The 26,694-nt window shown below is 44.4% G+C and overlaps 1 protein-coding gene across 1 annotated transcript in view; it reads right to left on the reverse strand.

The window, feature by feature from the left end:
• Positions 1 to 24,669, reverse strand: part of MUC6 (mucin 6, oligomeric mucus/gel-forming) — a 59,562-nt gene extending 34,893 nt beyond the window's left edge. The window contains exons 1-10 of the mRNA XM_044426076.1: positions 24,621 to 24,669; positions 23,484 to 23,519; positions 14,994 to 15,023; positions 13,246 to 13,299; positions 11,118 to 11,358; positions 8,852 to 8,978; positions 7,328 to 7,415; positions 6,095 to 6,210; positions 4,433 to 4,640; positions 57 to 179 (exon numbers count right to left, since the gene is read on the reverse strand). Of these exons, the coding sequence (XP_044282011.1) occupies positions 57 to 179; positions 4,433 to 4,640; positions 6,095 to 6,210; positions 7,328 to 7,415; positions 8,852 to 8,978; positions 11,118 to 11,358; positions 13,246 to 13,299; positions 14,994 to 15,023; positions 23,484 to 23,519; positions 24,621 to 24,669 (1,072 nt within the window). The remainder of the gene's footprint in view (positions 1 to 56; positions 180 to 4,432; positions 4,641 to 6,094; positions 6,211 to 7,327; positions 7,416 to 8,851; positions 8,979 to 11,117; positions 11,359 to 13,245; positions 13,300 to 14,993; positions 15,024 to 23,483; positions 23,520 to 24,620) is intronic.
• Between the last annotated feature and the right edge of the window lie 2,025 nt (positions 24,670 to 26,694).

A 26,694-nucleotide genomic window follows, 5' to 3' on the forward strand; every position in this document is an offset into this window, starting at 1 on the left:
TGGCAGGATAGGTATATTCACAGTACGGCAATGGTATATTTTTAATGTCCGCTTACCTTCTGGACAGAAACAGCCATAGGTACAGTAGCTGAAGCAGCTGTATTCCGGATTGGAACATGTTCTGAGACAGGGAGAACCACACTCTTTGTAGATCTGGTTAGCTGGACATTTTCCCAATGCTGCAAATCATGATGATTCAGAGAGCTTAGTCACTTTTTATATTTGGGCAAAATACAACACTGGAATTATGATACAATCTTGAAATGAGTCTATCAGTATCAGTTTTATCCATCAGATAGTAATAATTCAAAAGCTCCATGTTTGTTATCTCTAGGACCTCCAGGTTCACAATCTCTTGGAAATTCCTTAGGATTTGATACCTCCTGGTAGAATATGAGAAGCACTCTTTTGGCATCCACAACATTGTCCTACTTCTGAGCAAGTATTTTGTGGAGTGTGTGCCTAGCTGTGTTCTGTTCACGCAGTGGGCAGGCCAAGTGGGCAGAGTTTATTTATTTATTTAAAACTTTTTTAGACCGTCCCTTACTGTGTTCTCAGGATGGTTTAACAATAAGACGATATAAAATAAAATAAAACACAGCATCCTAACAGAGTTGCCCTGTCTCCTTTCCCTGCTCCGTATGGTCCCCACATACTCCTTTCTCCTGACATTTTGAAGCACGCTTCCTGTCAGGTGAACAGTTTATGAGCAGCAGTTTCTCTCATAAATTGCTGAGCAGAGGAATCCTCCAACCCAGCTGCTACAGAGCAGCTAGACATCCTGCCAAAGCAAAGATATGAAGCAGAACAAGGTGTTCACAGGCCCTGATGGAGGAGAGTTGTATCCAGCTTGCTCAAGGCCTGGGGAACTATCATATGTTCCAATTAAAAATGCAGTGCTAAGGAAAAGCTGACTACACTGAGGTTCTTGTGATATAAATTTTACTTCCATCGCAGTCTATAACAAGCCTCAGTGGGAAGGGCTGCATGATAGGTTAAACCTCTTTGGAATTCAACCTTGCACTGTGATTTTAACCCAGCAACTGTGAGAATTGTACAGATCTGGAAATAAGAAAATATCAATTACTCACAATGGGGTGGAGCTGTAGGTGAGGGAAAGGAAGCAACTCACTGAAGAAACTGCATGTAAAGATATGCGAAGTGGACAAAGAGCAGCAGAACATGAAGGCAGGAGGAAGACCCAGAAAGCCCTGCGAGATTTGAGAGCAGAGGTTCACATGGGGCAGGGTGATGCATGCTACTGACAGCAGCGCATGGCATTAGTGGTAAAATGTGAGGTGCCAGAGAAGACAGGGGTATTAGCTACAAAAGTACAGTACATTGCAGAAATGCACCAAGAGCAGCAATGGAGAAAGCTACTCTTGCAAAAACAGCTTATTCCAGCAGTTAGCCACCAATGGAATTTAAGAAAGGAATTTAGGAAAACATTACAGTTTGATTCTGAAGGAAACCTTTGCAGGGGATCTTTTGCCATCTTAGGCTTGGTTTCTTAATTTCTGTGCTGAGAAAGGAAGGAGAGTTGTGCCCTTCTGTGAACCGAACTCTCCCCCCATTCACGGAAAGGCCTTCAGTTCAAGTTAGGATTGAGGCCTTGGATTAAAGCCTCCTTCTTTATTTAGAAGTAAAAATCCAATCAGTTTAATTTAGCCCACTTGTGACTTCCTTGTGGTCAACCTGGCCTCTCAGCAGACAATGACTCTGTAGATTGTGTAATTACACAGCAGTGTTTCATTGAATGGCTTAAAAGGGAAGCAGCTTCCGTATTAGAGCACTATAATCCATTGCCACAGTGTGTGCCAGGTGACCCTGGGATATTTTCTGTAAAAATAACTCTTGCCATAGATTGGCTGCCTGCTGGCAAAATCTCTTCCTCTCCTTATCTGTATCTCTGCCTATACACTGATGTTTCAGCAAGATACCCTGCTGGTGGCCTCTATAAAGTTGTCCCATGTCTAGCTGAAAAAGCGAAACTGCCCAGTTGTTCTTTCCATGTGCTCCTCTCAGTGGGAAAGAAACTGGACTCACATGGTCCTGTTTCTGCCCCTTTTTGACCTGCCTAGGATGATATGACAACCCACCCTGAGCAGTCAGCCATGCTGAGCTGCTGTGTTGTCCAAGCTGGCATGTTTTAGCGGGGGGGGGGGGGGATTCCTTGAATAAGTAACATGGAGAGCCCATGGCTTTTTTGGGGGTACTTCGTACCAGCCTGTGCATTACTACACAGTGAGCTCAAGGGGGCCTGCAGTTCTGGCAAATGTAGCTTTGTCCTTGTTATGCCTCACTTCCACACACCTGCATCACAGTTTCTGAAAGCTTCCTGGAGAAGAAGTCTCTTTTTTAAAACTGAAGTAACCTGGGGAGTACTTTGACCATCTTATACAATGCGATCCATTAAAATGAATTAGTGTGCACATTCTAATTTCATTTGTGCAGCAGATTTGTATGGAGATAGACACCCCCTCATAAACAGACCTTGGATCCATTTCCCCCACCCCAATCGTGGGAAGCTGCAGTCTTTCATTTGTTCCCCATGCTAGGTACACACAACTTACAACTTGTGCTGAAGTCATGTTATGCACCACACAATTCTGTGACGAGCTGGTGACTGTCCTGCTTGAACACAATGCTCCAGTCTCAGAGTATTAAGTGTCATCCCATTAAAACTCACCACTGTGATTCAATCCTGTGATTCCTTCTCCCTGACTCTTTCCTACAATTCTGCCTCCATCCCCTCTTCCTCCTTCTGTAGCTAAAGCTTTGCAGTACATGCCTCCTCGCCTATTTATGTATTCATTAGATTTTTATCCTGTTAGTGTTGCTATCTTTCTTGCAAGGAACGCAGAGCGGCTTGCATCATTCTCCTCCTGCTGCTCTCAATCTTATCCCCAGAACAATAGCCCTGCAAGGCAGGCTGGGCTCAGAGTCTGTGAATAGTCCAGAGCCAACCCATGGACTCCATGGCTGAGCATGGCCCAAAGTCACCCAGACTGCCTGCGCCCTGATCCTGCGCTCTTAACCACTGCACCACACTGGCTTTCCCAGCACTCCTCGTATGTATGCTGCTAAGGACTGGGAACTGAATTATGGGAGCGAAAGCTGCTATTGCTGCTGCATTCAGGCTTGCTCTAAAAGTTCTTATTGCTCCCTGTGATGACAGCACAAGCTCCTCCAGTGCTGTCACACTGGATACCTGGAGCAGATGCCATGGTGGCCATCCACGACTTCACTCTTCACATATAATTGCACCCCCTTCACAGGATATCCCATTTGGACATTACCCACCCCATCAGTAACACTGTCTGCATATGAGCAAAGCCAGTAGCCAGTAAAGCTCAGGCCTGACCAAGCCAATTTTGCCTAGCAGCTGGGTCCGTTTGCTCAGTACCCAGGCTCGTCTGCACAACGTGCTGCTCATTATGGTTGCACAATGTAGACTTGTCTAGAGTTGGACAGCCAAATCTGTTTATAAGAAACAAACTAGGGATGTACAAACTAGGGAGCCACTTCATGGTGAAGATGGTGGATGATGTGTGTGTGGAAAGTAGGTGGGTAGCGCAGTGGGGGTGGCCTAGCAGGTGGGGAGGAAGGCTTCGGCGGGGACACTTGTAGTGCTCTTGGAGACCCACTGAAGGGATGGGAATTGGCAGCATGGCTGAAAGGTGATTCTCTGGCGAAAGGAAGCTCTGGCAAGAAGGGGCAGGTGAAGGGGGGCCTCCAACACAAGTCTCTCCTCAGGCTGTTGGAAATGGGTGAGGGGGTGAGGGGAAGGTCTACTTGGCAGAGGCGAGATCAAAGATGGGAAGGTAAGTGAAAGCAGCTTCTTTGTCTGGTGTTGCATGTGTGAGGCTGGGGGAAATCAGAACTCAGACCACTTCTCAGTTAGTTGGAGTGCAGGGTGGGAAGGCGGGGGAAAGAGCAGAGCACAAGAGTGGCTTCTGCGGCTGCCAGAGAGAGAAGCAATGTGCGAGGGGAGGGGTGGGAGGGTGCTGAGCGAAACCTGCTTCTTGGGCGGCACAGAGAGCATCGCACATCCATCGAGGAATAAAAACCAAGAGAAGGAATGTTAGGGTTTGCTATTGCTATTGAAAAAACAAGCAGAGGCAGATATTGATCTGAAGGGGAGGGATCGTGAAACGTTCCAGCAAGATCTGGCGATGTTTCCTGGGACATGGTAGTCAGGGGGAACAGGCAGCAGCAGGTGAGCAGCAAGCAAGCAAGAGCTGAAGATCCATTGACAGGGGAACACACTTGCTCCCATCCTCACTGCCGTCCCCTTTCTTAAGGCACATCAATGAAGTGTTATATACCAGTGAGCAGAGTTCATTTCAGACCCTGAAGCTGAGGGTTACGGCTGTCTCTGTGCGGTTTGTGCACACCATGTACAAATAGGATCTGGAGTGTTGCAACTTACAGCAGAATTCACTGCTCCTCCAGTCAGACACTTCCTGAAGGGACATGGCACACTGTCTGGAATATTCGGAGAGGGTAGCACAAGTGCAGTTGCTTTGGCCTGGCTCTCTGCAGGTTTGCATGTCAAGTTGGCAACGGAGGATAAACCCTTTCCTTGAGATGTTGCAAGATGGAGACACGATGTTTAGGAGTTGGGAGCAGACCTTGGCCTGGAGGAGAGAAACAACAAGATTGGCAACTTCTGTTCATGTGGTGTGTTTTGAGACAGGATGCCTCATACCACAGACTGAATTGCACTCACAACTTTTCATTGACACAGAAATCCCTTGCAGCCTTTTTTTGTTTATTTAACCTCTATACTTCCCAACAGCTGAAGCTCTGAGTGCTTTAAAACAGTCCATTAAAACACAATCGAAAATGTACCACAATATAAAACATTAGGAAAAATTACCATACAAAAAAATTAAAACCACATTTTAAATGACATTTAAATATAAAGTTCTAATAAGGTATGCAAGATAAAACCTGATTGAACTTGGATTAAAAGCCTAATAAAGCCCCAATGAATTAAGTGTCCTGAGGTAGAGGAAAGACTTGGCCTGGCATTGAAAAGATGGCAAGGTTGGTGCCAGGGAGGCCTCAGTGGGGAGCTCATTCCGCAAGTGAAGAGCCACCCCTGACAAGGCCCTTCTCTTTGTTGCCACCAACTTAGCCTCCCTCAGAGGTGGCACTTGGAGGCAGGCCCCGCAGCTTGATTGCAGGTGGGTGGTGAGAGGCTTTCCATGAGGTATCGTGGTTCATCAACACAGGTGACATGAAGTCAGCTGGGAAGTTGAGCAGCCAGCTGCCCTCCCCTATTGCTTCTTGGCTGCCTCTCTTGCCTCCTCATTTAAGCAGGTGGCACCAACAGGAGCAAATCCTGCTTCCTATCCACAGGGCATAGCTGTGGCACTGCAGCAGGCATGGCCCAGCATGTGACTCTTCATGACAAGGTCATCTCAGTAAATAATCTAATAGAAACTGGAGATACAGTGCAAAACTAGGTCCTTTTCATCAAGCTGTACTATAGCCTCTCTCACTCTTGTTGCCCTCCAGATGTTTTGGATTCCAGCTCTCAGCACCCCAAGCTATCATGGCCCATGGCCAGGAATAATGGGAGCTGTAGTCCACAACACCTAAACAGCACCAGGTTGGAATGGGCTGCTGTAATATTACTGTTCCCTCCTGCTGAAGTTGGAGCATGAGCCTGCCCATCTAACAGAGCTCATCATCCACGGTCCCCTTTCTCTGATGGAGGCTTGGAAGACAACAATAAGTGATGGCTGCCCTCTGGAAGAACCATCTCTCCAGTGAAGCCTGCCTGGCCTCAGTGCTGCTGTCTTTTCAGCCCCGTGTTAAGACCTGTGTCTTCTCTCAAGCATTTGGCAGGATAGTCAGGTCTTGCATTTTTAATATTGCTGAGTCCTCATTTATTTATAGATGTGAGCGGGGGAGGGAATTTTAAAAGACTGCAAAAATCCACTTATCCTTTCTGCCCAAGCCCCTTTCAGATTTATGGAGTTAATCTATGCTAGTTCCATCTGTAAGGCCAGCATTTTCTCTAGTACTTCATCCCATGGTATTCAAAAGGTAAACGAATCCTGAAAAATAATGTGGCACTTACAAATTTCTGGCGGGGAACACTGGGAACTACCAGCTGCACCTGCTCGAATGGACAGATCTCTGTAGGATCATCCAGTTTTTGTAAGGCGGCATATTTGTATGGGTCCATAAGTGTACCTATTAAATGAAGTAGACATTAAACTGAGTTTGTTAGTAAAGAGTCAGGACAGAAGGACCCATGAACTGCAAGAATCTTTTGGTTTTGCAAAATCCTTTGGGGTCCAGCTGAGCTCATCTTGTATATATGGCAACTGCATACATGTGGGTCATGGGAGTCTGACCAAGTATAATGTGATGGGGCAGAACTGTGTTTTAGGGTCTGCATCCAGTGAGGCTGCTTTGCCTCTGCTGACTCCACTGCACCTATGGGATCTGTTCCTTGCAAATGGGGTGGGGTGAGGGTTTGGCACTTCTAAAAATAACCCTGGAAACAAGCAGAAATGCTTGTTCCCAGATTGGGACATGAGAGCTTCTGAGAGCTTTCCTGACCTGCCCCGTTCTGGAAGTGAGCATTTGTATTTGGGGTTGTTTTTACAAGGTTCAGAGCCCCATTTTGCATGAGCGAAGGGTCCCACAAACTCGGAGGAGCAACAGGATGCTACCCTTTGTCACCTCAGAAAAGGGATTGCAGATAAGGGCCTGGGGCCCAGCTGCAGTGTGTGAAGAAGCACCAAACATGATTGCACTGATTTAAAAGACCAGGAACAGGCCGCCTAGAAGGCTAGACAAATATTTTTAATTGGCTAAGGGCGCACTCCTAGGGCTGGGAGATGCCACCAGTCTGGAATAGGCAGAGCCTCTATGGAAGCCCTGGAAAACTTTCCAGCTCTGACTTCAGAGTACCCCCACCACGACCACCACCACAGCAGGGTGTGTGTGTGTGAGTGTGTTCGTCCCCGGGCTGTGGCCCTGAAGATAGAAGACTGTCTTTGGGGTGGGTGCTGCAGGGACAGGGAGGGAAGGGGTGAGGCCACACTGTCATCCACTGAATCTGGACTTGCCTGAAAACATTTAGATGGCCGGAAGCAGCCGTCTGACTGTTTGTGAGGACGAGGGGAATACAGAAGCCATCTGCAGCTCCACTCTCCTCCACTGGAGGATGAAACTTCCTGAGTTTGGAGGGTTCTGGCCAACCACATAGGGCTGTGCCCTTAATGGCCCGTTTCCCCGATAGCATGAAACCCACAACTTGGCATTAGTCTTTGTGCCATTTCCATGTGGTGGAAATAAGTACCTTCACTCATGAACTCGTTTAATTCTTGTCCATCAAAGTTCCCACACAGTCCACATGTTCTTCCCATGTATTTCTGTTCAATCAACACCTGTGAAAGAAACAAAGAAAATCAAATCCACTGAAAAATGACTAGGCACTAATATTGTCATATAATATCCTGGTGCATTTTCCCATCCCTTCCATGTCTCCGTGGGCAGGACATGACAAAATACAGCGTGGCGCCATCTTTGCCAGCGGAGGGCACGCTTGGGGCAACACAGACCATGACTGGTGCAGCAGCAGGCTCAGCTGCATGGGCTGCAGTCCAGGTCAGTTTGACCCACGCTGGAGGATTTATTGTGAGACCATCCTCAGTTAGATGAGGAATTTGAACAGGAGTCTTCAGGATCAACTGATTTATGTTGCAATAAATCTTCTGGTCTTGAAGGTGCCACAACAAGACTCCTTTTTTGTTCTTGTAACAAGCCAACACGGTCCTCCCTGTAGAATTTGGCACCATAAAGCATTCAAATGCTTTCTCTTAATCAGGTTTCCTTTGGGTGAAAACAGATGACCACATAGCCCGTGGTGACTGATGGAACATGGTCCACTGGGCAACTCTAATCTGGTGTTGAGCTTGGTTTGTGTGGGGCTTAACCACAGAGTCAGCCAGATGTTATGCAATTTATCCCTTCCTATATGTGGAGGGAAGATGATAAAAGCCCATTCATGGCATGGTGCAAGAGCTTCTTTACATGAGGCATATCCTCCAGCACCCTATCGAGGCTGCTTCTTCCATTTCCTTTGCAGGAGGATTTTTTGTAGGGTTTTTCCAGATGTTCTATTACACACTGTAAGGAGCTTGCACTAAACCTCTGTAGTGAATCCTGGTGCCATCTAGGAAAGTCCCAGGTGTTTCAGCAAAAGTGTGAAAATGGCTGGAAAACTCAGGAGAAGCTCCAGGAGGAGGATGGCATCATGTCAAGGACCCATGGATCCATGAGTGAGGGCTCAGCCATGCACAAGAAACGCCTTGTGTAGAGAAGCCCTAGAACAGCTTGGGCCATTTCCAACACAGGCCATCAGCCAGCAGAGTGGAAGGGCTGCCAGCAGAGTTCTGCCTGCCCACTGTGGCTGTGCACGGCCCCACCCCCAAATCCGCTCCAGAGCAAAACTTTGCATGATTGCAATGGCCTTGTTTTGAGGTCTGAGACAAGGCTCCACAGAAACATTGAGGCACATCCAGTCAAGTGATGCCCATTTTTCTTGGGCATCTGGCATCCACGTCTCAAACTATTTTCGCATGCAGTTTCTGCCATGCTTCTTATTTTTGCTCAACCTGAGCATGTGATGTGCCTTAACTTTTCTCATCCTCACAAGGCTGACCAATAAAATCACTATCCGTGTTTGGTTTGCCAATTGCCACCCTGACGCCTTGTGGCTGAAGTGGAGAAGGCATGCAAAATAATTCCCTCAGGGAAAGTGAAGGAATGTTAGAGTTCCAAACATGATCTCTAGAGTGGGAAGAAAATTAGATTTACTCACCATGAGGTAGTCATCATTATTCCAGAAAACAGCAAGCTCAATCTCCATCAGTTTGGCCACTAGGCGGATGAGGCGTCCAAACGGTGCAATCTGAATTCCATTCTTGGTATATGGCAACTTGATTATACTATTGGAAGAATACATCAACTTAGATACTTCAAAGTTTGTCTTTACTTCCAAGTCAAAAAACCATCCTTTTTGCTCTATATGATACCGAGGACTCACTAGGTGGAGCCACATGTGGGGATTTTGGGTAGCTCTACTTATTCCCTGTTGGATGCATTATCACGATTCCACTGCATTCTTCCTTTTGCAAGGAACTCAAGGTGGCTTACAACATTCTTCTCTGCTCCACTTTGTCCTCACAACAGAAACCTATAAGTGGGTTAAACTGAGAGTGCGTAACTGGCCCAAAGTCACCCCATGAGCTTCATGGCTGAGAGGGGGCTAGAACCCAGTGCTGCACTCATAATGGCTGCACCGTACTGGCTCCCAGGATGTGCTAGGGTGAAACTACTGGTGTTGATTTACCTCCTAGGCCACGGGTAGGCGACTCGGATGAAAGGGGAGGCTGAATGTGAGTTGAATGATGACCACTGATGTAGTTTGGTCCCTGGTAGGCACATCAGGAGATGATCCTCCCCATGCATCCACCAAGAACCATTTTTGCTGCATGCAGATTGGAGAAGATCTATGGGCAGTGAGGCTGCTTCAGCTGCCCTAAATTTTCCTCTATTGGAGAGAGGCCGCAGGGCAGGCAAAGCTGCTACCTCCCCACTTCCCTTGTTATCTTTTGTGATGAAAGAGCTCAAGGGGATCTCACTGTATGCCACTCCCCCTCCCCCCACACCTTCATCACAGATTGGAGAGAAGTGGATTCCCCCTCCCATCTACTTAAACAGCTCCAGGAAGCCTTCAGGCCGGGGGCAGAATGTAGGGGTGGGGTGGCCTGAGGAAGGAGGGCGGCAGGGCTCATGGAGGGAACCGAAGTTCTTCAGGCTGGGTGGGCAACTTCCACATGCCATCCCTTGTATTAGGTGATCCTCAAATATAATTTTTCCTGCCTGCACATTTACTTCCTTATTCACAAGCTTGAATTCCCGGAAGTGTTTTTCTGGATAAATGCATGAAAAGATCACGTAGGAACATTTTACCTTTTTAATGTACAAACATCTTATATAAGATGTTTGTATATTAACAGCTTATTTAAAATGATGAAAAATGCACTCTGCAGATGCTTGAAAGCAGTGCTTTTTTTGTAAAAAAAAAAAAAAGGTGCTGGAACTCAGTAAGCGCGCGACCACACACACCAAGCAGCAATGTCCCAAGCAAGCAAGCAAGAGCAACACCCTCACTATCTCACTATCAGATAGCAGACACAAAAGCAGCCTGCAGGCACTATGTTAATGATGTTTGCTGCTGATCTGCTAAGATTCAAAATCACTTGGTAAAATCCATTGGAAAAAACAGTGCCGGAACGCAGTTTCGGTGCGTTCGATGACAAAAAAAGCCCTACTCGAAAGTATAGTTTGTTGAGAGAGTGACTGGCCTGTATTTAGTATTTAGTAAGTAATTTAGCATTATTTATTTATTTAGGAGATTTAGTAAGGCCCAGCCTTACTAAATGCTCACAGTCCCAAGCTCCACAGGGAAAAGTTAAGTTAACCAGAAGTCTGCTAAGGAAACAGCAGTAGGAAATGGCCCAGGACCGTGCTAGCTAAGGGTTCAGTGCTAAGTCCTGCTCAATGCTAAGCTTGCCCTCAGTGGCAGGCTCCTTCTTGAGGAGCCCCTGTCGAAGGAAGTGAACTGGGTGGCAGCTCAGAGGGCCTTTTCTGCTGTGGCACCCTTGCTGTGCAACGAACTTCCCAGAGAGACTCTCCTGGCACCTACATTTCATAGGTGAGGACCATATTTTCCCAGGAATTTGTTTTAGCCTTTCAGACTCTGCTGCTTTCAATTTTTACTGTATTTTAAATCTTTGTACCACTGCTAGGTTTAACTTTGGTTTTTACTTCTCTTTTGTACTGCACTTTTAAACTTCTATCACATATTTTGTGTTGTGTTTTATGCTTTTTGCTGAGAATGACCTAGGGAGCTTCAGCTACTGGGCAATATAGAAATGTAATCAATATACTAAAAGATGGCTGATCCTTGAGGTTACAAAGCAGTGGAACTGGTTGCCAGATTTTCCCTTGTTTACAGAAAAACGTGTCTGCCTCCAGTTGAGATATAAGTGAAGGAAAACACTTTTCTACCAGAGACTTACCCAACATCTTTGACTGATATGACACCGTTTTCAACGATGATCACATTGGGTCCTATCGCAATAATGATTCTTGACATTTTCCCATTTGTATTGCGACGGAACTGTATGTTGAAGTCTGGAGAGACGTCATTGCACACCGTGGCAAAGATGTAATTACACTTCCCCGAGAAATCATACAAGTAGTTGTCAAAGGTGGAGAAGTGCCCATTGCCCCAGGTGGAACAGGAGCCCTTGTTCACAGCTAAAAGAAAGTACACAAAGGTATAGTGAGCTGCGGTGTTCTTTGATGCCTCTGTGCACCATTCTAAATGCTGTTTTTTGCAGAGTTTTCAAAGGCCACAGTTGATATGTTGCCCATGAGCCACAAGCATGCACGTGCACTCTGAGTACCAAGAACAAGTCTTGTGAGAGTTTCCATCCATACCACGTGCCCCAGTGGGGATCCCAAGTTGCTTTTTTGATCCCCAGCTGATGCAATCTGCCCAGAATGCTTGGAAGTTGGAGGATTATGGGCATCCTATGCAGAGTGGGAACAGTGCAAAGGCAAAGCTTAACCCTGAACTGTTTCCACCATGCAAAACACTTAGATGGCCAATTTCAACCACCAGTTACTTTCAGAGTGCAAGGAGAGGAGGCCGAGGTGCTATTAAGTATTTGGGTGGAGGCTTTCTCCTTCTCTCCTCATGCCCTAAAGTCTTTCTCCAAGGTCCCTCTTGCAGCTGACATGGTTCTTTCTGTGCCTGCTGCATGGGCTCTGTATCTGGAACTCCAAATTTAGGGCCCCAGCTTTGACCACAAAGTACATTTCTGAGGTTGGGGATCAGACTCAAAATAATCCCAAATCATGGTATTATAGTAATCCCATGGCCATGTAGACTCTGCCTGCCAGCCCTAGACTTGCACCCAGAATTTCTCATGCTAAAAGGGAAGCTTACTGAAAGAAAGGGGACATGGAGCTGGGTTCCCTCATGCTTATTAAAGACTGGGGCACTTTTCAGGTCAAAATCCAATATATGTGAATGGACTTCCAGTTGCGCAATGGGACTTTTCTGCTCTTTCCTCCCCTCCATAGCTGGCACAAAAAACTCCAGAGCAAATTTTTGAGGATGTAGGGGAAATCAATCAACCCTGGCCCAGTTGATGGAGTCCACCCTCCAAGAGGGGATTCTAAGCCTAAAAGAAGCAAGCGAGAATGAGCCGTCTGTTCAGAGCCATGGAAGCAGGCAACTAAAGATGGTTATTGTTGATGAGAAATATGCTGAGTTATGAGGACAAAGAGCTGAGGTAAAGAAGGCAAGAAGTTGTGCTGGATGCACACATCATTCCCTGTTTCTGGGCAATGAGAAAATGGTTGTGTCTGGAAGAAAGAATAACATGACCTCACTTCTCTCTCAGCATGTTGTGGGTGGGGGAGAAAATGTTTACAAGCCTAACAGTATGTATATAAACAGTGACCAAGAAAAAGCACAGTTTCATATAATTTTTGTTTTTGAGTAAAATCAGACTTCCTAGGTTAATAAGCATATATTGATCAATGTTGTTGTACACATATAATGAATGTTCACAGTATTTCTAACTCCACTTGGGAAGAAAGCAGGATTAATTCTTACTTTCATTTACAAGGAATCAGGGTGGTGCACATACTGCAATTCAATGGGAATGCAGCTAATGAACAAAACACACAGAATGTGGACCAGCATGCAGAATTCAGCTTGCCAACCATTTCTAGTATTCTTTTCTCTCTTTAAAGTTTCCAGTCCTCATAGATGTGAATGCCTGCCAGTAATGTAACAATATGTGTTGAACTCTCAGGAGGTTAAAAGAAAGGCTCAGTAAGCTTTTCACCTATGTGTGGAAACAGAGCTCCAAGGCCTGGTGTAGTCTTTGCCCATAACAACACAAATCAGAATACTAAATGAGAAATTGTATAAAATGTACTCATTTTTCATAGAGTGTACAGGCAACATAATTCAGCTTTACTTGAGGTAGATTCTGGACTGCCTGAATAAAGAATACAGTTATGCTCTTTTAGCATAATGCTCATGCTGTTCTGCTTATACCTTCTCTGGAAGTACCGTGAATCAGTTATCACATTAAATAAATAAACTAAAACTAAGGTATAAAGTACCTGTGTGATGGAGACTGGGATCATCTAGATTTCTCAACTCTGCAGAATAGGTTTCTAGAAAAGAGCAAAATGTGCATTTGTCAAGTCTGCTGTGCACACAAGACATTGCAGCATTACCTGATTCTACAATCAAAGCAATTGCATGGTCTTGTTGAAATTACCCGTAACTGGACTGCTCCAAGGTATTTGCTGCTTGAAGCAAAGGCGAGATGGTACCTTTGCATTCCACCTACAGCAGCCAACCAGACTAGAGTTGAACCCCTGGGGATGAGGCAGTGTCTCCCAGCACACCTTAAGACCCCAGGCGAGCTTAGGGGGAGAAAGGCAGGGCAAGTGGCACACGCAGCGCTGGCTTACAGCTTGCTGCCCATCTGCACCTGCCAACTGAGGCGGATGCTTCACTTTGGCTAATGGAAGAGCCAAACCTGTTCCATCACATCCCATAACCACCCAGAGAGGTTTGGCTGTGGGGTACTATAGAAATGAAATAACAATAATAATCTCAGATCTGGGCCCTGGAATATCCCATCATGGCAACTGAAATATCTCTTTGCCAGGAGATGAGGGAATCCTAGGAAACAAATAATGACACATTTAGCACCATCATTTTCTGCCTTTTTCATGAAAAAACCTCAAGGCAGTGTATATAATCCTCCTATGCATTTCATGCACACAACAACCCAGTGAGGTAGGTTAGGCTGAGAGTCAGTGAATGAGGCAAAGTCATTTGAACCCAGATTTCTCAAAACTTATTCCCACATGCTAGTCATAGCACACAAGCATAGATCATCTTCTCCTTCTCCTTATTTTTATCTTGCCATTATGAGTAACCCAAGGAGGCTTGCAAAGCTCCATGCTATCCTCACAACAGCCCTGTGAGGTAGGTTAGGCAGAGGGTCTGTGACTGGCCCAAAGTCACCCCGGGAGCTTCATGGCCAGGTGGGGACTAGATCCAAGATCTCCAAGGCCCCAGTCCAGCACTCTTGCCACCACACCTTGCTGGCTTTCTATTACCAGTAGTCCTCCTGCTATTAATGTTAACTATGGCCTGACAGAAATATTGCTGGAGATGGGATTATTTTTACATGATTAAATTTACCTCAGGATTCACCTTCAAATCAAACCAAGTATTGTCATAATAATATGGTTTGTAACATCTTGGGTAATCATGGTGAGTGTATTTTAGTTTTGGTTCTCTACGTTCTAGGGTCAGATTCTCAAGTGTTTTTATGTATTTAAACTCTATCTAGTATCAAAGTATTTTACAAGGTATCCAGTATGCATCTACTCAGAAGTAAGTCTCACTTACTTCAATGGGACATACTCCATCTTATGTAAATGCATATAGGATTGTACCTTTAATTAAAATTTCTGTATCAATTCAGGAAGAATTGAAATAAAAAGCACAGGAAAATGCCTCTCTCTCTTGCTCCCCCTCTCTTTCTCTGGAAGCTATGTACAGGAGAAAGGGAAGACATATTTCAAAAAGTTACTTTTTAAATTCTTTCTTTCTTTATAATTTTATTAGGGTTCATGTTCTGAACCAGACAATGGCACAGTTGGGTTAGATGGTCATTTCTACTCTAGTGATTACTGCTGATTTTTCCCTCGTGTTATGTGATGATAAAGTAGGTTCTGGATATTTTGGAATAGCAACATCAGGAAACAGAAAAGAAAGTATTTCTTTCTTCTTTTGATTAGCAAAGGTAGAGTTTCTAGGTTCTACTGACAGGAAAAGAAATACTCACCTGAATCATGCTGTTCAGCACTCTCTCTGTCTAAAGGGAAATCAGTATATATTTTAGAGATTTTATAGCTATATCCAGCATGTATATAGTTATAAGTAAATACCTTGCAATTTATTGCTGAAGTCTATCATAGAACTTAAATCCCATTGGTGGAATGCTACTCAAAAACAGTGCATGGGGTAATTCAGAACACACACACACTGCTTTAGTGGCAAAGTCTAATAAGCTCAAATAACTATAGGTCATTTTCTAACTCTTTATGATTATAGAGGCATGATTGCTACTCTACTCTACAAAATGGGATGGAGCCACAGAAAAGATGCAGTTATTGTGCCATTCCTTCCAGTTTCTTCCAGTTTCTGCTCCCAGGAAAGAAGTAGAACAGCAAGTCTGGACAATATGGTGACTACCCCCACTAGTGCATGAGTATCAGTAGCAATTTCTCCTATTTCAGCATTACATAGAAATATAGAAACAGAGCGAGTCAGAAGGGGTCTCCCGGGCCATCTAGTCTGACCTCCGGCACCAGCCGGCTCCACTCACGACATGCCCACCATGTGCATGTCCAGCCTATCTTTGAACACCCGCACCGATGGGGCCTCAACGACCTCTCGTGGAAGCCCATTCCACACCCTCGGGCGCCTGACTGTCAGGAAGTGCTTCCTGGCATCCAAATGGAACCTTGGCTTCCTGCGCTTTGCTCCGTTGGAGCGCATCCTGCCTTCCTCTGCAGGGGAGAACAGGTCTCTACCCACCTCCGTGTGACATCCCCTCACATACCAGGAGCCTAGGAAGGGAGCCATGGAGGTATAGCAAACACACCACTCCTAGCACATCAGAACCAGCCTAAATTCATGTTTGCTATGAAGAAGTGTACCTCTTTCTGGTGCTACTTCCTGTTGTTGCAAAATCTGTTGTGCCATAGGAGCTTGTCCATGAAAACCTGTGGGAGAAATGGCAATTGGAAAAGAAAATAAATATTAACATTGCTTTTCTGCCCAGTGCTGAAACTGTTCAGGTTTAAAACACAGAAAGAAATGCATCCCTGAATCCAAGAGATACTTAGGTTTTGTTTGTTTAAGCTGGCCAAGTTTACCTTGTCTGCATTTAAACTGTACCACTTCTTGACAAGTTACTCCAAGAATGTTTGCTAGTAAACCAAGGTTTGTAACATCTAATATATCTCACACAGATAAAGAAAAATATCACAGCTTACTCTGGGTGAACTGCTCTCTTGCAAACTCAGTTATGCCATTAAGACAGGGGCTAAATAGAAGGGTTCATTACATACATAATAGTACATAATAGGAAGTAGAACAGGCTCCTATCCTTTTTACAGTTGCATTAAAGTCACACAGCAGGGGGGTTTTTTGTATTGTAATGTAATAACAGTGCTTTCCATTTTAAAGAACGCTTAATAGAATTCATACAAGAAGCCTGACCTGTATTAAATCTGGGAGTCCAGGTCATGGGGAACGGCTGGTTTGAGTTTCTTAATTTCCTACTACATGGGGAGTGGCTGGTTTGAGTTTCTTAATTTCCTACTACATTTGCCCACAGTTGCCACAATGCCATTGATATATCCAGAAAAGGGCAGCCATTTCACTAGAGGGAGTGGCTTGACATTTTATTCTGGCTAAGTGGGGTGTACAAATAGAGTACACCTCTTCACAAGTAGTGGAGAAGAAATACTTCAGTCTTCAGATACTTCCTGGAGAGGAAGTCAGAGGAATATAACAATACTCTATTATGCAATACTTTGTAAACATAATCTTTATTGTTTGAACTTCCCTGTGAAGGGAGATAATGTAAATTTTACAGTTTATTTCTAGTCAAATGAGATATTGGCAGTAGATGGAGTTTTGCTGAGGGCAGCTTCAGAGATGACCAGGGTATCCCTGTATTGGATCATACTGACATTCACGTAGAACTGGGCCATCTCACATGATGGACTTCAAAACCACCATGTCTTTCAAAAGCCATTATTTGCATTTTGTCATGAACATGATGTTAGCCTTGCTTATCCTATGCTGGGACCCTTTCAGACATCCTGGTTCTGTGCCCTACCCTGTCATTATACAAAGGGGTTGGGAGCATTTTATATGAATCTATCTTGAGATGTTTCACTTAAGTAAGTTATACCTTTGCAAATTTAAAAGCTTGTGCCTGATGTGTTACTAAGTTCTGGGGTTAAACATTCCTTTTAATGGTGCAAAAACATATAAAAGGAAAGAGTTCTGGCAGAAGGTTATGCTATTATGTGGTTATGGTATTATGAGTTTTGCTGTCTTGATTAGTAAGTATGCACTTATTGCTATGGGCACCAAGGGACTCAGATGAAGAGACATTTATTTTTAATTACTTATGGTTTTTAAAAATTTCATTTCCTAGCTTTTGGGATGTGGTGTTGAAGCTAGTGGGAGAAACAGGGGAACACTGCACATTCTCTGTGTCCAAGAGAATGTGGAGCAGAAGCAGAGAGAAATGAGGGCTCTTTGGGAATCGGACGTAGGACCAGTCATTCTATTGTCTTCCACAGTTGTGTCACTGGAAGGATTGCTTCCATGATGACCCGTTTGTTTCTAACTAAGCAAATATCACAAAGACGCAATAAAAAACCAGTGCTCTCTCATCCAAACAAATCAAAGCTGCAGTGCTGGCAGGCCCTCTAGGCCTCATTTTACAGCCCATCATCAATGCCAAACTGGAGGTCTTCCATGAGGTTGATTTGTTATGGTCATAAATAACTAGTTTGTAAAAACTTGAGGCAGTTTCCCCAACAAGCATGAAAGAAAGAGGTGAAAGCCCATGTCTGGGCCTTTGAGCAAGTCTGGAATGGTAGGAAGACTGGGATCCAGAAGACGTCCGTGCTGGCCAATTGTCATGCGAGCTACATAAGGCAAGGCCTGTATCACACAGATACACTTCTTTGCATACATAATTCAATGTTACCTGGTCACATTCTGTTTGACTCTGTCTATCCCCCTATTCTCAATCATTTCTAATACTTTCCCTTCCCTAGCAGAAAGTGTCCTTGCCATTACTGGAGTTTCCCAAGCTGTAGTGAGACTTGGAGTGAGTAATCTATATATTCCCACTTCTGGATTGCCCTCCCCAGAGAGGTTCACCTGCGGTTGTGGTCTTTTGGGCACTATAAATGAAGCCCTTTTAAAGTTCCCCTAGGCATTTTGTCTTTCTGTTTTTACTGTTTTCAAGTGTGTTATATTTTTAGAACTTTACACTACTGCTAGGTTTTGTTTTGGTTTTCTATTTCAGTCTTAACTTTTAAAAGTTGTATGCTATATTTTGTCATGTTGCTAATTTCACAAACTTTTGGGAAAGGGTCAGAGTACTATATTGGTCAGTACAGAAATGAACCAATGCATGCATGCATGAATACTGCCAAGTCCAGGGTTGGTCATGGTACTCCAGTCCTCAGAACCTCTACTAGCCTGTTGCTCCTAACTCCTCCTGCCCAAAAATTCATCCTTCTCCTCCCTAGAGACTCCTGCTTCTGTGTCAAGCAGCTGCTCTCTCAGGTGCTGCCAGTTGAGCCTCACACTATCCTGGGGTGCCAGTGCCAACCTCTGCCCAGGGCTGCTATTCCACCTACTGCCTTTCGGCCTCTCTTCTCATCTGCCTCCTTGAGCTGCCCACCGCCAGACCAAGCCCATTGTCCCTGGGAGGGCACGACAGTGCCTGCTATCCTTTTGTGGGCCCGTAGCTTACCAATGTATTGCTGAAATTAGGCCCAGGTGGGGCCAGCGTGGTGAGTCGCTCCTCGTTGTATCTGAGGGTCTGCCACTGTTCCTGGGTTTACCCTTTCCTCTTTTAGTGCCAGCCGTGCTCGGCTCCTCACTGCACATAAAAACTGCAATAGAACTCATATGCTTGTTTGCCGACTCCCCTCCCACTTCCTTCCCACTCATGTCTTGCTGTCTCTTTCATGGCTGGCACGGTTTGCTTCCACAAAAGAGGGGCAGGTCATTGTGACCTCACGCTGATGCTGCCTGCCTGGAGAGGAGAGGGGCGACCACTGTGACCTCGCGCTGATGCTGCCTGCCTGCAGAGGAGAGGGGCGACCATTGTGACCTCACGCTGATGCTGCCTGCTTGAAGGAGACCGGTCCTCATGACTGCAGTGGGGATGAAGGATGAGGCCCAACCCCTCTGCGAACCTGCTTCAAGATGTCCAAGAAATAATTCTGAGTCTGACTGGGGAGTGGGGAGGGGGAAGATACTGCCATGGCATGAAGGGTGCCAGAGCGAGAGATGGGGAGGAGAACTATGACGCAGAAGAGGCCAACTTAATCTACCAAAGAGATCCGAAACAATCAGGAGGGGAGAAAGAGGAGGAGGGAATCAGAAGTCCAAGGGTTGGATGTCAGAAGAAAAGGGAGGAGCAATTCAATGCAACTCAATGTGCTCAGAGTCTGGCAAGCAGAGAGACCAAACCAGTGGAAGGATCTGCCTTAAGGATGGGGCAGAGCAATGTGGGCTTGGCCGATCGAAGGGAATAAAAGCTTGCTGCTTGGACATCTAAGCTACTGGCTGCCTGCAGAGGTGGCCTCCAACAGTGTCTTTGTGCTGGTGTTGCCCAGTGGATGAGGAAAGAAGCCAGGGTGTGTGTTCTCACATTCCCTCCGCCCATCGGAAGGCTATGCTCCTATGTTGCAAATGCTTTAACCATAATTGTTCCTGATACATCCTAGATCAGAACAGGATTTTAAAGAACGCTTTTATATTCCTATCCTTTCAAATGCAAGATTTCTCACTGCCCAGCTTCTAGTGTCCACCAGGCATGGGGTCACGGGCCCCTAACTCTGTGCTGGCTGCCAGTGATAACGCCTCCCTTGCTGCTCACCACCCACTTTTCAAAGCCAGGAACACCATGGAAAGCAGCTGCAATTTAAAGATGCGAAGCGTTCTTAGAGAATGAGGGCAAACTAAAATAAAAACCACGCACTGGAGAGGGGGTATTCGTAAAGCCAAAACCAAAGCTACCTTTAAGCCAAAATGAACAGACGTTTGCCTTGCAGATGAGCTCCCCTGAGCCCCAAAGCTGGCAGTGATGAGCTCACCCTTGATCTGTCTAGAGCTGTTCTGACAATGGGGTGAAGCATGTTCGCAACTAGGGACTACATGGATCCACGCTTCTATGACACCTTCCTGGGAGGCTTGTTGAGCTCAATGGGGCTTATGACTAAGTGAGCCTGCACAGGAATACAGCACAAGCTAAAGCATAAATGCACTATAAATATCATGAAGTTTTTAAGCAGGTTATGTTATGGTTGTCTACATGTTGGTCTTCAGGGCATCCAGCTCAGCCTCTTTGGCAGAGCACCTGTTGAGCAAAACCTGAAATCTCTGTGGTTACATACCATAGTGACAATTTGAAATAAATGGTCTTTTTATTACTAAATCAAGCAGGATATTTGAATAGACATTGGCCATCATCCAATGTATAGTTATTTACACTTAATTTTCATTGAAATGCTGTCATTTCAGTGTACATAGCTCTAAGCTGGACTGTGGTCATTGTGAATGTGAAATATTGCAGAGTGTTTAAAAATAAAAAAAGAACAACAAAGAAGCTTGAAGCACCTTAAAAGATGATCATTTGATAAGCTTTCATGGACCAGAGCCAACTTCCCCAACCCAGTGCCCTCCAGACAGGCTGGACTACAGTGGCTATTATTTTAAGCTGCCGCGTCTACTTTTGGGACTAGGAGGGCACTAGGTTGGGAAAGGCTGGACTAGAGCATACATATAAAGTGTCCTCCACAATTAATATACATGCATGCGTGTGTCCACACACACTTCTATAGAACAGTATATGTGGTCAAATGTCCATGAAATGCAAGGCATATGCTCTGTGATACTTCTATGTAGTATTCAGATGTACACAAAGTCTTGCATCTGAGTTCTCTCTTGCTAATGAAGTGGCTCTTCCATTTGTGGTTCAGTGTAGGTTCATCCTGGTGGAACTGGGGAGCAATCTTCTGCTGATTCCCACTGCAATGCCCACACTATTCTGGGGGGTCCCCAGCTTCCCTCAGGTGCTGGGAGTACAAAGGACAGGAGAGTAAACTCGTAAAAATTCCCCCTGCCACAGTGAGATTGTCCCAACAGTGGAATGCCACTTCCCCAAGATTAACCCTCGCTGCCTGAAAAGTCTGGAACCAAGACACAATAAGTACGGTGCCCATACACAGTAGCAGCGGTTGCCAGGGACAGTGTTCTTAAGCAATTTGCTATGTTCATTTAAGTATCCAGGATATTCTCCATCGTTCCTTTCTGTCTCTTGTGCCCAACAAGTAAACTAAACTACTCTGGGGTGAGTTCTTGTCCTGGTGTAGTTAAACTTTATCATCAAGTGACAGGGAGAATTTTATCTCCCAATGAAACTTTCTTTCTCTGTTCTCTGTCAGCTTGCTCAAACATGGTTCCAAAATACAAGCAAAAAACAACAAACGAACAAAAACCCAACAATGTCCTACAACAACATTATTAAAAACATCTGGGATATAAATGGAACCTTTTGGATCTAAAAAACCTACCTGCCTGCCTGCCTTTCTGCTAGAGCTAAGGACTTCTTTTGGAAAGTTTTAGAATTAGAAAAGGCTGCCTCCAGAAAGGATGGGCTTTCCTTCTGTGGAGGCGTTCAAGAAAATGCCACACCAGAGATGTTGTCTCAAGGTTCCTGCACTGAGCAGGGAGTTGTGCAAGATCACACACGAAAATTGTGTGAGTTGGTGATCTTAGCATGCCCCGCAGTAAATGACATATAAGAACATGGTAAAGCTATCAAGGGCTTGAGGCTGCTCAGGTTTTCCCTGCACTATTTACCCTGAACTGCAGGTTCCCCTGCTGCATGGAGGCCATGTGCTGGAGGGATTGATGTGTGGCATGGTGAGCAGCTGTTAAAAATGACAACGTTCCCAGAGTTCCCTTGGGTGCATAGAAATAGTTGTCCCGTCTCCTGGATGGTACATTTCTTTTGAATGAGTTGATGTCCCAGAGATCCAGATATCACCCCACAAATCCCATAACTAGCACTGACATATTGAAAAGATCAAGAATAGACTACTGGGAGGCAGCAACAAAAATAAACTCCTTATTGAAATAGTTTGCTAGACATGTTTACTCAGAAATAAGTCCCAGAAATTGAGTTGAACAGCGCTTTTAACTAAAAAATTGTTTATAGAATTACAGCCTGAAGGTTTTGATTCATTTCACTTATTCTGTTGATGAGACCCCAAAGTGCTGCAGATGAACTGTGTTTGCATCCTAGATAAGTCCTCCTCCACCTGGTGCCCTCCAGATGTGCTGGACTGCAAACCCCTCATCCACTGCTAGCATGGGGTTTGTAGTTCACTACATCTAGAAGGCACTAGGTGAAGGAAGGCAGTCTTGGAACATGACCAAAATGCTCTGCAAGCATTCTGAAGTGGCAGGTAGGTGGACATGTTTGGGCTGATGTCCAAGAGTTCCCTAAAAGTAGAAGATCGGAAAAATCTCAGTCATCGATACTGTTCAAGCCTTAATGCCATGGTTTGTCAATGATCAAATGTTGCAGCATATCAACATTCAAATATCAAATACCAAAATCAATTATGGGTGGCAAATATGCTGGCAAGTGCAGAGATGAAATATTTGCTGAATATTTGGTAGAACAGAGAAGGTCTGAAAAATATTTGACATCATAATTCACAGAATAGAATTTTGAGGATAACTTTCAGAAGCGCCAACATCTGCCAAAGATATATAAAGAAGTCAGATAGAAATCTAAAAATAAATAAATATTTAGACCAGGATGCACCTGATGATAAACAAGGTCTGCTGTATCATTTTTTTCTTTTCACATTAAATTCCAGGTGTTGGAATGTGCAATCAAGATGGGACTGGAGTTGTTCCCATGCTATGATACTGGTGAAAATTATCTACCTAGCAGACATTGCTCTAGATCGGGAGGGCAGTTCCCATTGGTGCCAATGGGGGCTTTCTTCAGCTGGGGAGGGTTCTTGGGGACTTCAGTGGGGCTTGCTTTTGAGTAGATGTATGTAGGCTTGTTCTGGGAACAGGATTACAGATTAGCCTGTGAAGTTTAAATGAAAACTTTAATGGTGCCTATTTCTTTACAGAGTTGTTCTATAAATGCATCTTCCAAGGATATGTTCTCTTATGTGGTTCTTGTCAAATGGGTCATTAGGTGCAGTAGACAATACAAAAGAAACAAATTTAAGACTGTTTGGACTAAGTGAAACCATTTTTTTTCTTTTTAAAGAGCTTAAACTATGTGCTTAAAATGTTTTTGGCAGCCTTGGGACCAACTGAAACTGTAAATGATTACAGGTGGAAAACAGAAAAGACTGAGAAGAAGAAATCACAGCCTAGGAGAACATTAAAATTCACCACAAGAGAGTTTGTTAGATAATATGCCATATATTTTCGGTACATAGGTAAAATGATACATATTCCATAGACTTACCTGGTAAGTTGTTTGAAAGACTCAAATGGTTCTGATCTGAGAAACAAGAAAAAAGTCAATTATGGAACAAAAACTTTGAAGGTAAAATATGAAGCATGTACTTTGAAGTGAAGAGAACTAGCATAGCTGCCTATCTTGATGCAGAATCAATGGCTTGTGGCTCTGATAGGTAAATAGAGCCTCCATGTTCAGAGGCAGTATATGGGGAGAAACAATAGTACCATCACCATCATGCCTTGCTCATAGTAGGCTTCTGTTTACTCTTGGAATGCCAAACTACTGGGATTTTTCAACCTATCCAGCAACATGATTAGTAAGTCTTTCAAAAACTTTATGCAACACATTTAATTTTTAAATCAGCCATAACTGAAGAATCTATAGACTCACACAGAAGCATCTTTGAAGGGAAATGCACAACATGAAGGGTGCAAACCTATGCATGCTAAGATAGAAGTCCTACAGCTCCCAGCATTCCACAGTCATCATGGCTGGTGAGGTGCATGCTGGGAGCTGTAGGACCTTTTTATGTCTCAGCATGCATAGGATTGTACCCTAGATGAATATTTAATTGCTTAGACTAATGTTTGAATGCCATCCTGGAAGAGTTTCATGCAGGAATATTCAGGATGATGAATGGGGGAGACCTAGGATCACTTGTCTGCAGTTCAGAGTGGTGTAAAAGTGTTCAGTTTAAGGGTTTTTTTATATTAAGAAAGACATATCAGCAGTGGCATAAAAATAAGGAAATGACCCACTTGGATCCAATAAGTATTATGAAGTACAGAGGACAGAAAGATAAAATAGTTACATTTTGTCTTAATCTATTGTATTCCAAACCATCTACTGCCACTTGTAATCACATTGTGTGCCTTTCCTGTCCCATCCTTTAAATTTTTTTTGCTTCCATAATCTTCTCTTTTGGAAGAGACTATTGGGCATTCCAGCCAGCAAGTGTCAAAGGCAATGTGACTTGGAATGCAACTACCAGCAACCTTATCCACAGAACTGCCTATAGTAATAACCCTGCTACCTCCTATTTCTTCATGTCCTGGAATGCTTTGACCCCTGTTTTAAGGCAAAGGCAGGATGCAAGCACTCTTCCGCATCTATTCATTTGCGTCTTTCATTTGGACTTACCTGAGCTGTGCAGGATGCTGCACAGGAGCAGGAGGAGTACCCAGAGCATGGTGTTCCCCTCCCCCCCGCCGGAAAGGAGAAACGTTCCCTCGCCTCCTCCCCTGTCGGCTCAAAATGGGCAGTGCTGCTGCTGCCACTTTCTAGCCTCACCTCGTCAAGCTTGGATGCTTTATATATAGCATGGCAAGGCCCTCCTTTATTCCCATGCACTTTCTGAGATGGCCACAGCTGCGTCAAGTGGAGCCACCGCCAAACAGGATCTTCACTTTATCAGACTCAGCACACTGAAAGGCCATTTAGGAAAGAAAGCACACATACACTTCCTCTCTCTCATTATCTTTTTTACACAGGGAGGTGAATGGATCTGGTGTGTGGTCACTGTGCCCTTATTTACTGTGAAATTAGGCCACGGAGGTCAACTGATATGCCAATCAAGAGTCTACACAATCTGACAGCAGTAAGGCTGCATGGAACCCACTGGGTAAAATCCAGCCCAAGTCCTACTTACAGGAGGCCTATTAAAAGTAATGGGTCTTAAGTGAATCTTGCATGACTTAAAACCCATTCATTTCAATGGAACTACTCTAAGTAGGTTTTATGTTGGATTTTACCCCTAGACTATTGGCTAGGGATGGATGGATGAGTTTACGTACAGGCCATGCCAGTTTTGTTTGTGTTCACATATGGACCCATTGTGTCCCATTTCTGTATCAATCTGTGATACAGACCTTTAAAAACCACATACAATTTGCATTTTTAAAGATTGACCAGCCTTCAATATGCATTCTGTATGAATTTTAGTCTAAAATAATCATTTTATACACACTTTGGTACATTGTTTGAGTTGTAAACCACACTGGGAAATTTAGAGCAGTATGAAAACCAAAAGTTAATGATGTTCTGATGTGTACATTAATCTGGGAAATGCAAATCTGCTTGGTTTGGCAGACTGAATATCCCTACAGGGGGCCAAAGACAGAAGAGGACCTAAGTTATATAGGTAGTCCTGTGGTGCTGAAAATAAGAACAGGTGATAAGGGTAGAGAGTGGGGGAGCGGGCAGAGAGAGAGAGAGAGAAGATCAAAGAGAAGGCAAGGCTCACTTATACTGCCACTTTGAGATCTTTGTGATTAACTGTTCCTTGCCTCCATTACAATCCCATTCTTTTCTTCGGTGCTTCATTTTTCACACACGGTGGCAAGGAAGACTTTTCGGCTCTGTGCAATGAGATCTGTTTCCTGGAGGAGGGCTGGACAAAGATACCTGTGGGAAACATACTTCAGTTTGCAGCACTGTAATAAAAATGCCATTTGAAGGCTATCCCACTATACCAGGCCAGGATACAAGTCACCATGAAATTCTGCTATCCATTTCTCATGGAAATTAGGTATTCTTGTGCAGCATTAAGTTCAGGGGGGTCCATGCAAGAAAATTGTGTACATTGTACAAGACTGAGTGCAATTGAAATTGTATGGCCATACATTTCTAGAACACCCTAGTTGCCTCTTCAAGGAGAATCTACGTGTTCTGTTAACTGCAGATATTTTAGCTATGCATGGTTGCTTTCCATACTCCTGGGCAACTGTCAGGATGCCTGATTTAGACTGGGATCACAGTACTCCAGAAGGAATGGTGTTAAAACTTTTCCCCACCCTGCCCTTCCATTCAACTCTTCATCGGGTGTGGGGTTAAAAAAAGAGTACTTATTGGAGCCAATGAAGGTATTTCCCCCCTTTATGACTCTCTCTTGGAATGGTAGTGGAAGAATTTGGGGGGGGGGGGGGTGGAATAGCTGGGGGATAAGGTTTAACCCCTTTGTCAGAGCACCATGGGCCCAGTCTGAATCAAGGAGGCATCACTTACTGGAGAGTAAGGGAAAATATCATGCATAACTTCATGATTCAATAATGTTTCATTTGATTCTGCAGGGGTATTGTATGAGTAGAATGTACTTTGGATTGCAAGTCAGGGTTTAAGATTCTGGACAATTCTCTGTGAAAAAAAACTCCCCACAAGTAGGAATGTAGCAAAGTATGGAGCAACCTGGCTATTATTTTTACTTGCAGAACATGTT

The sequence above is a fragment of the Varanus komodoensis genome, unplaced genomic scaffold, assembly GCF_004798865.1.
Source record: "Varanus komodoensis strain SLA01 unplaced genomic scaffold, ASM479886v1 scaffold16, whole genome shotgun sequence".
Lineage (NCBI taxonomy): Eukaryota > Metazoa > Chordata > Lepidosauria > Squamata > Varanidae > Varanus > Varanus komodoensis.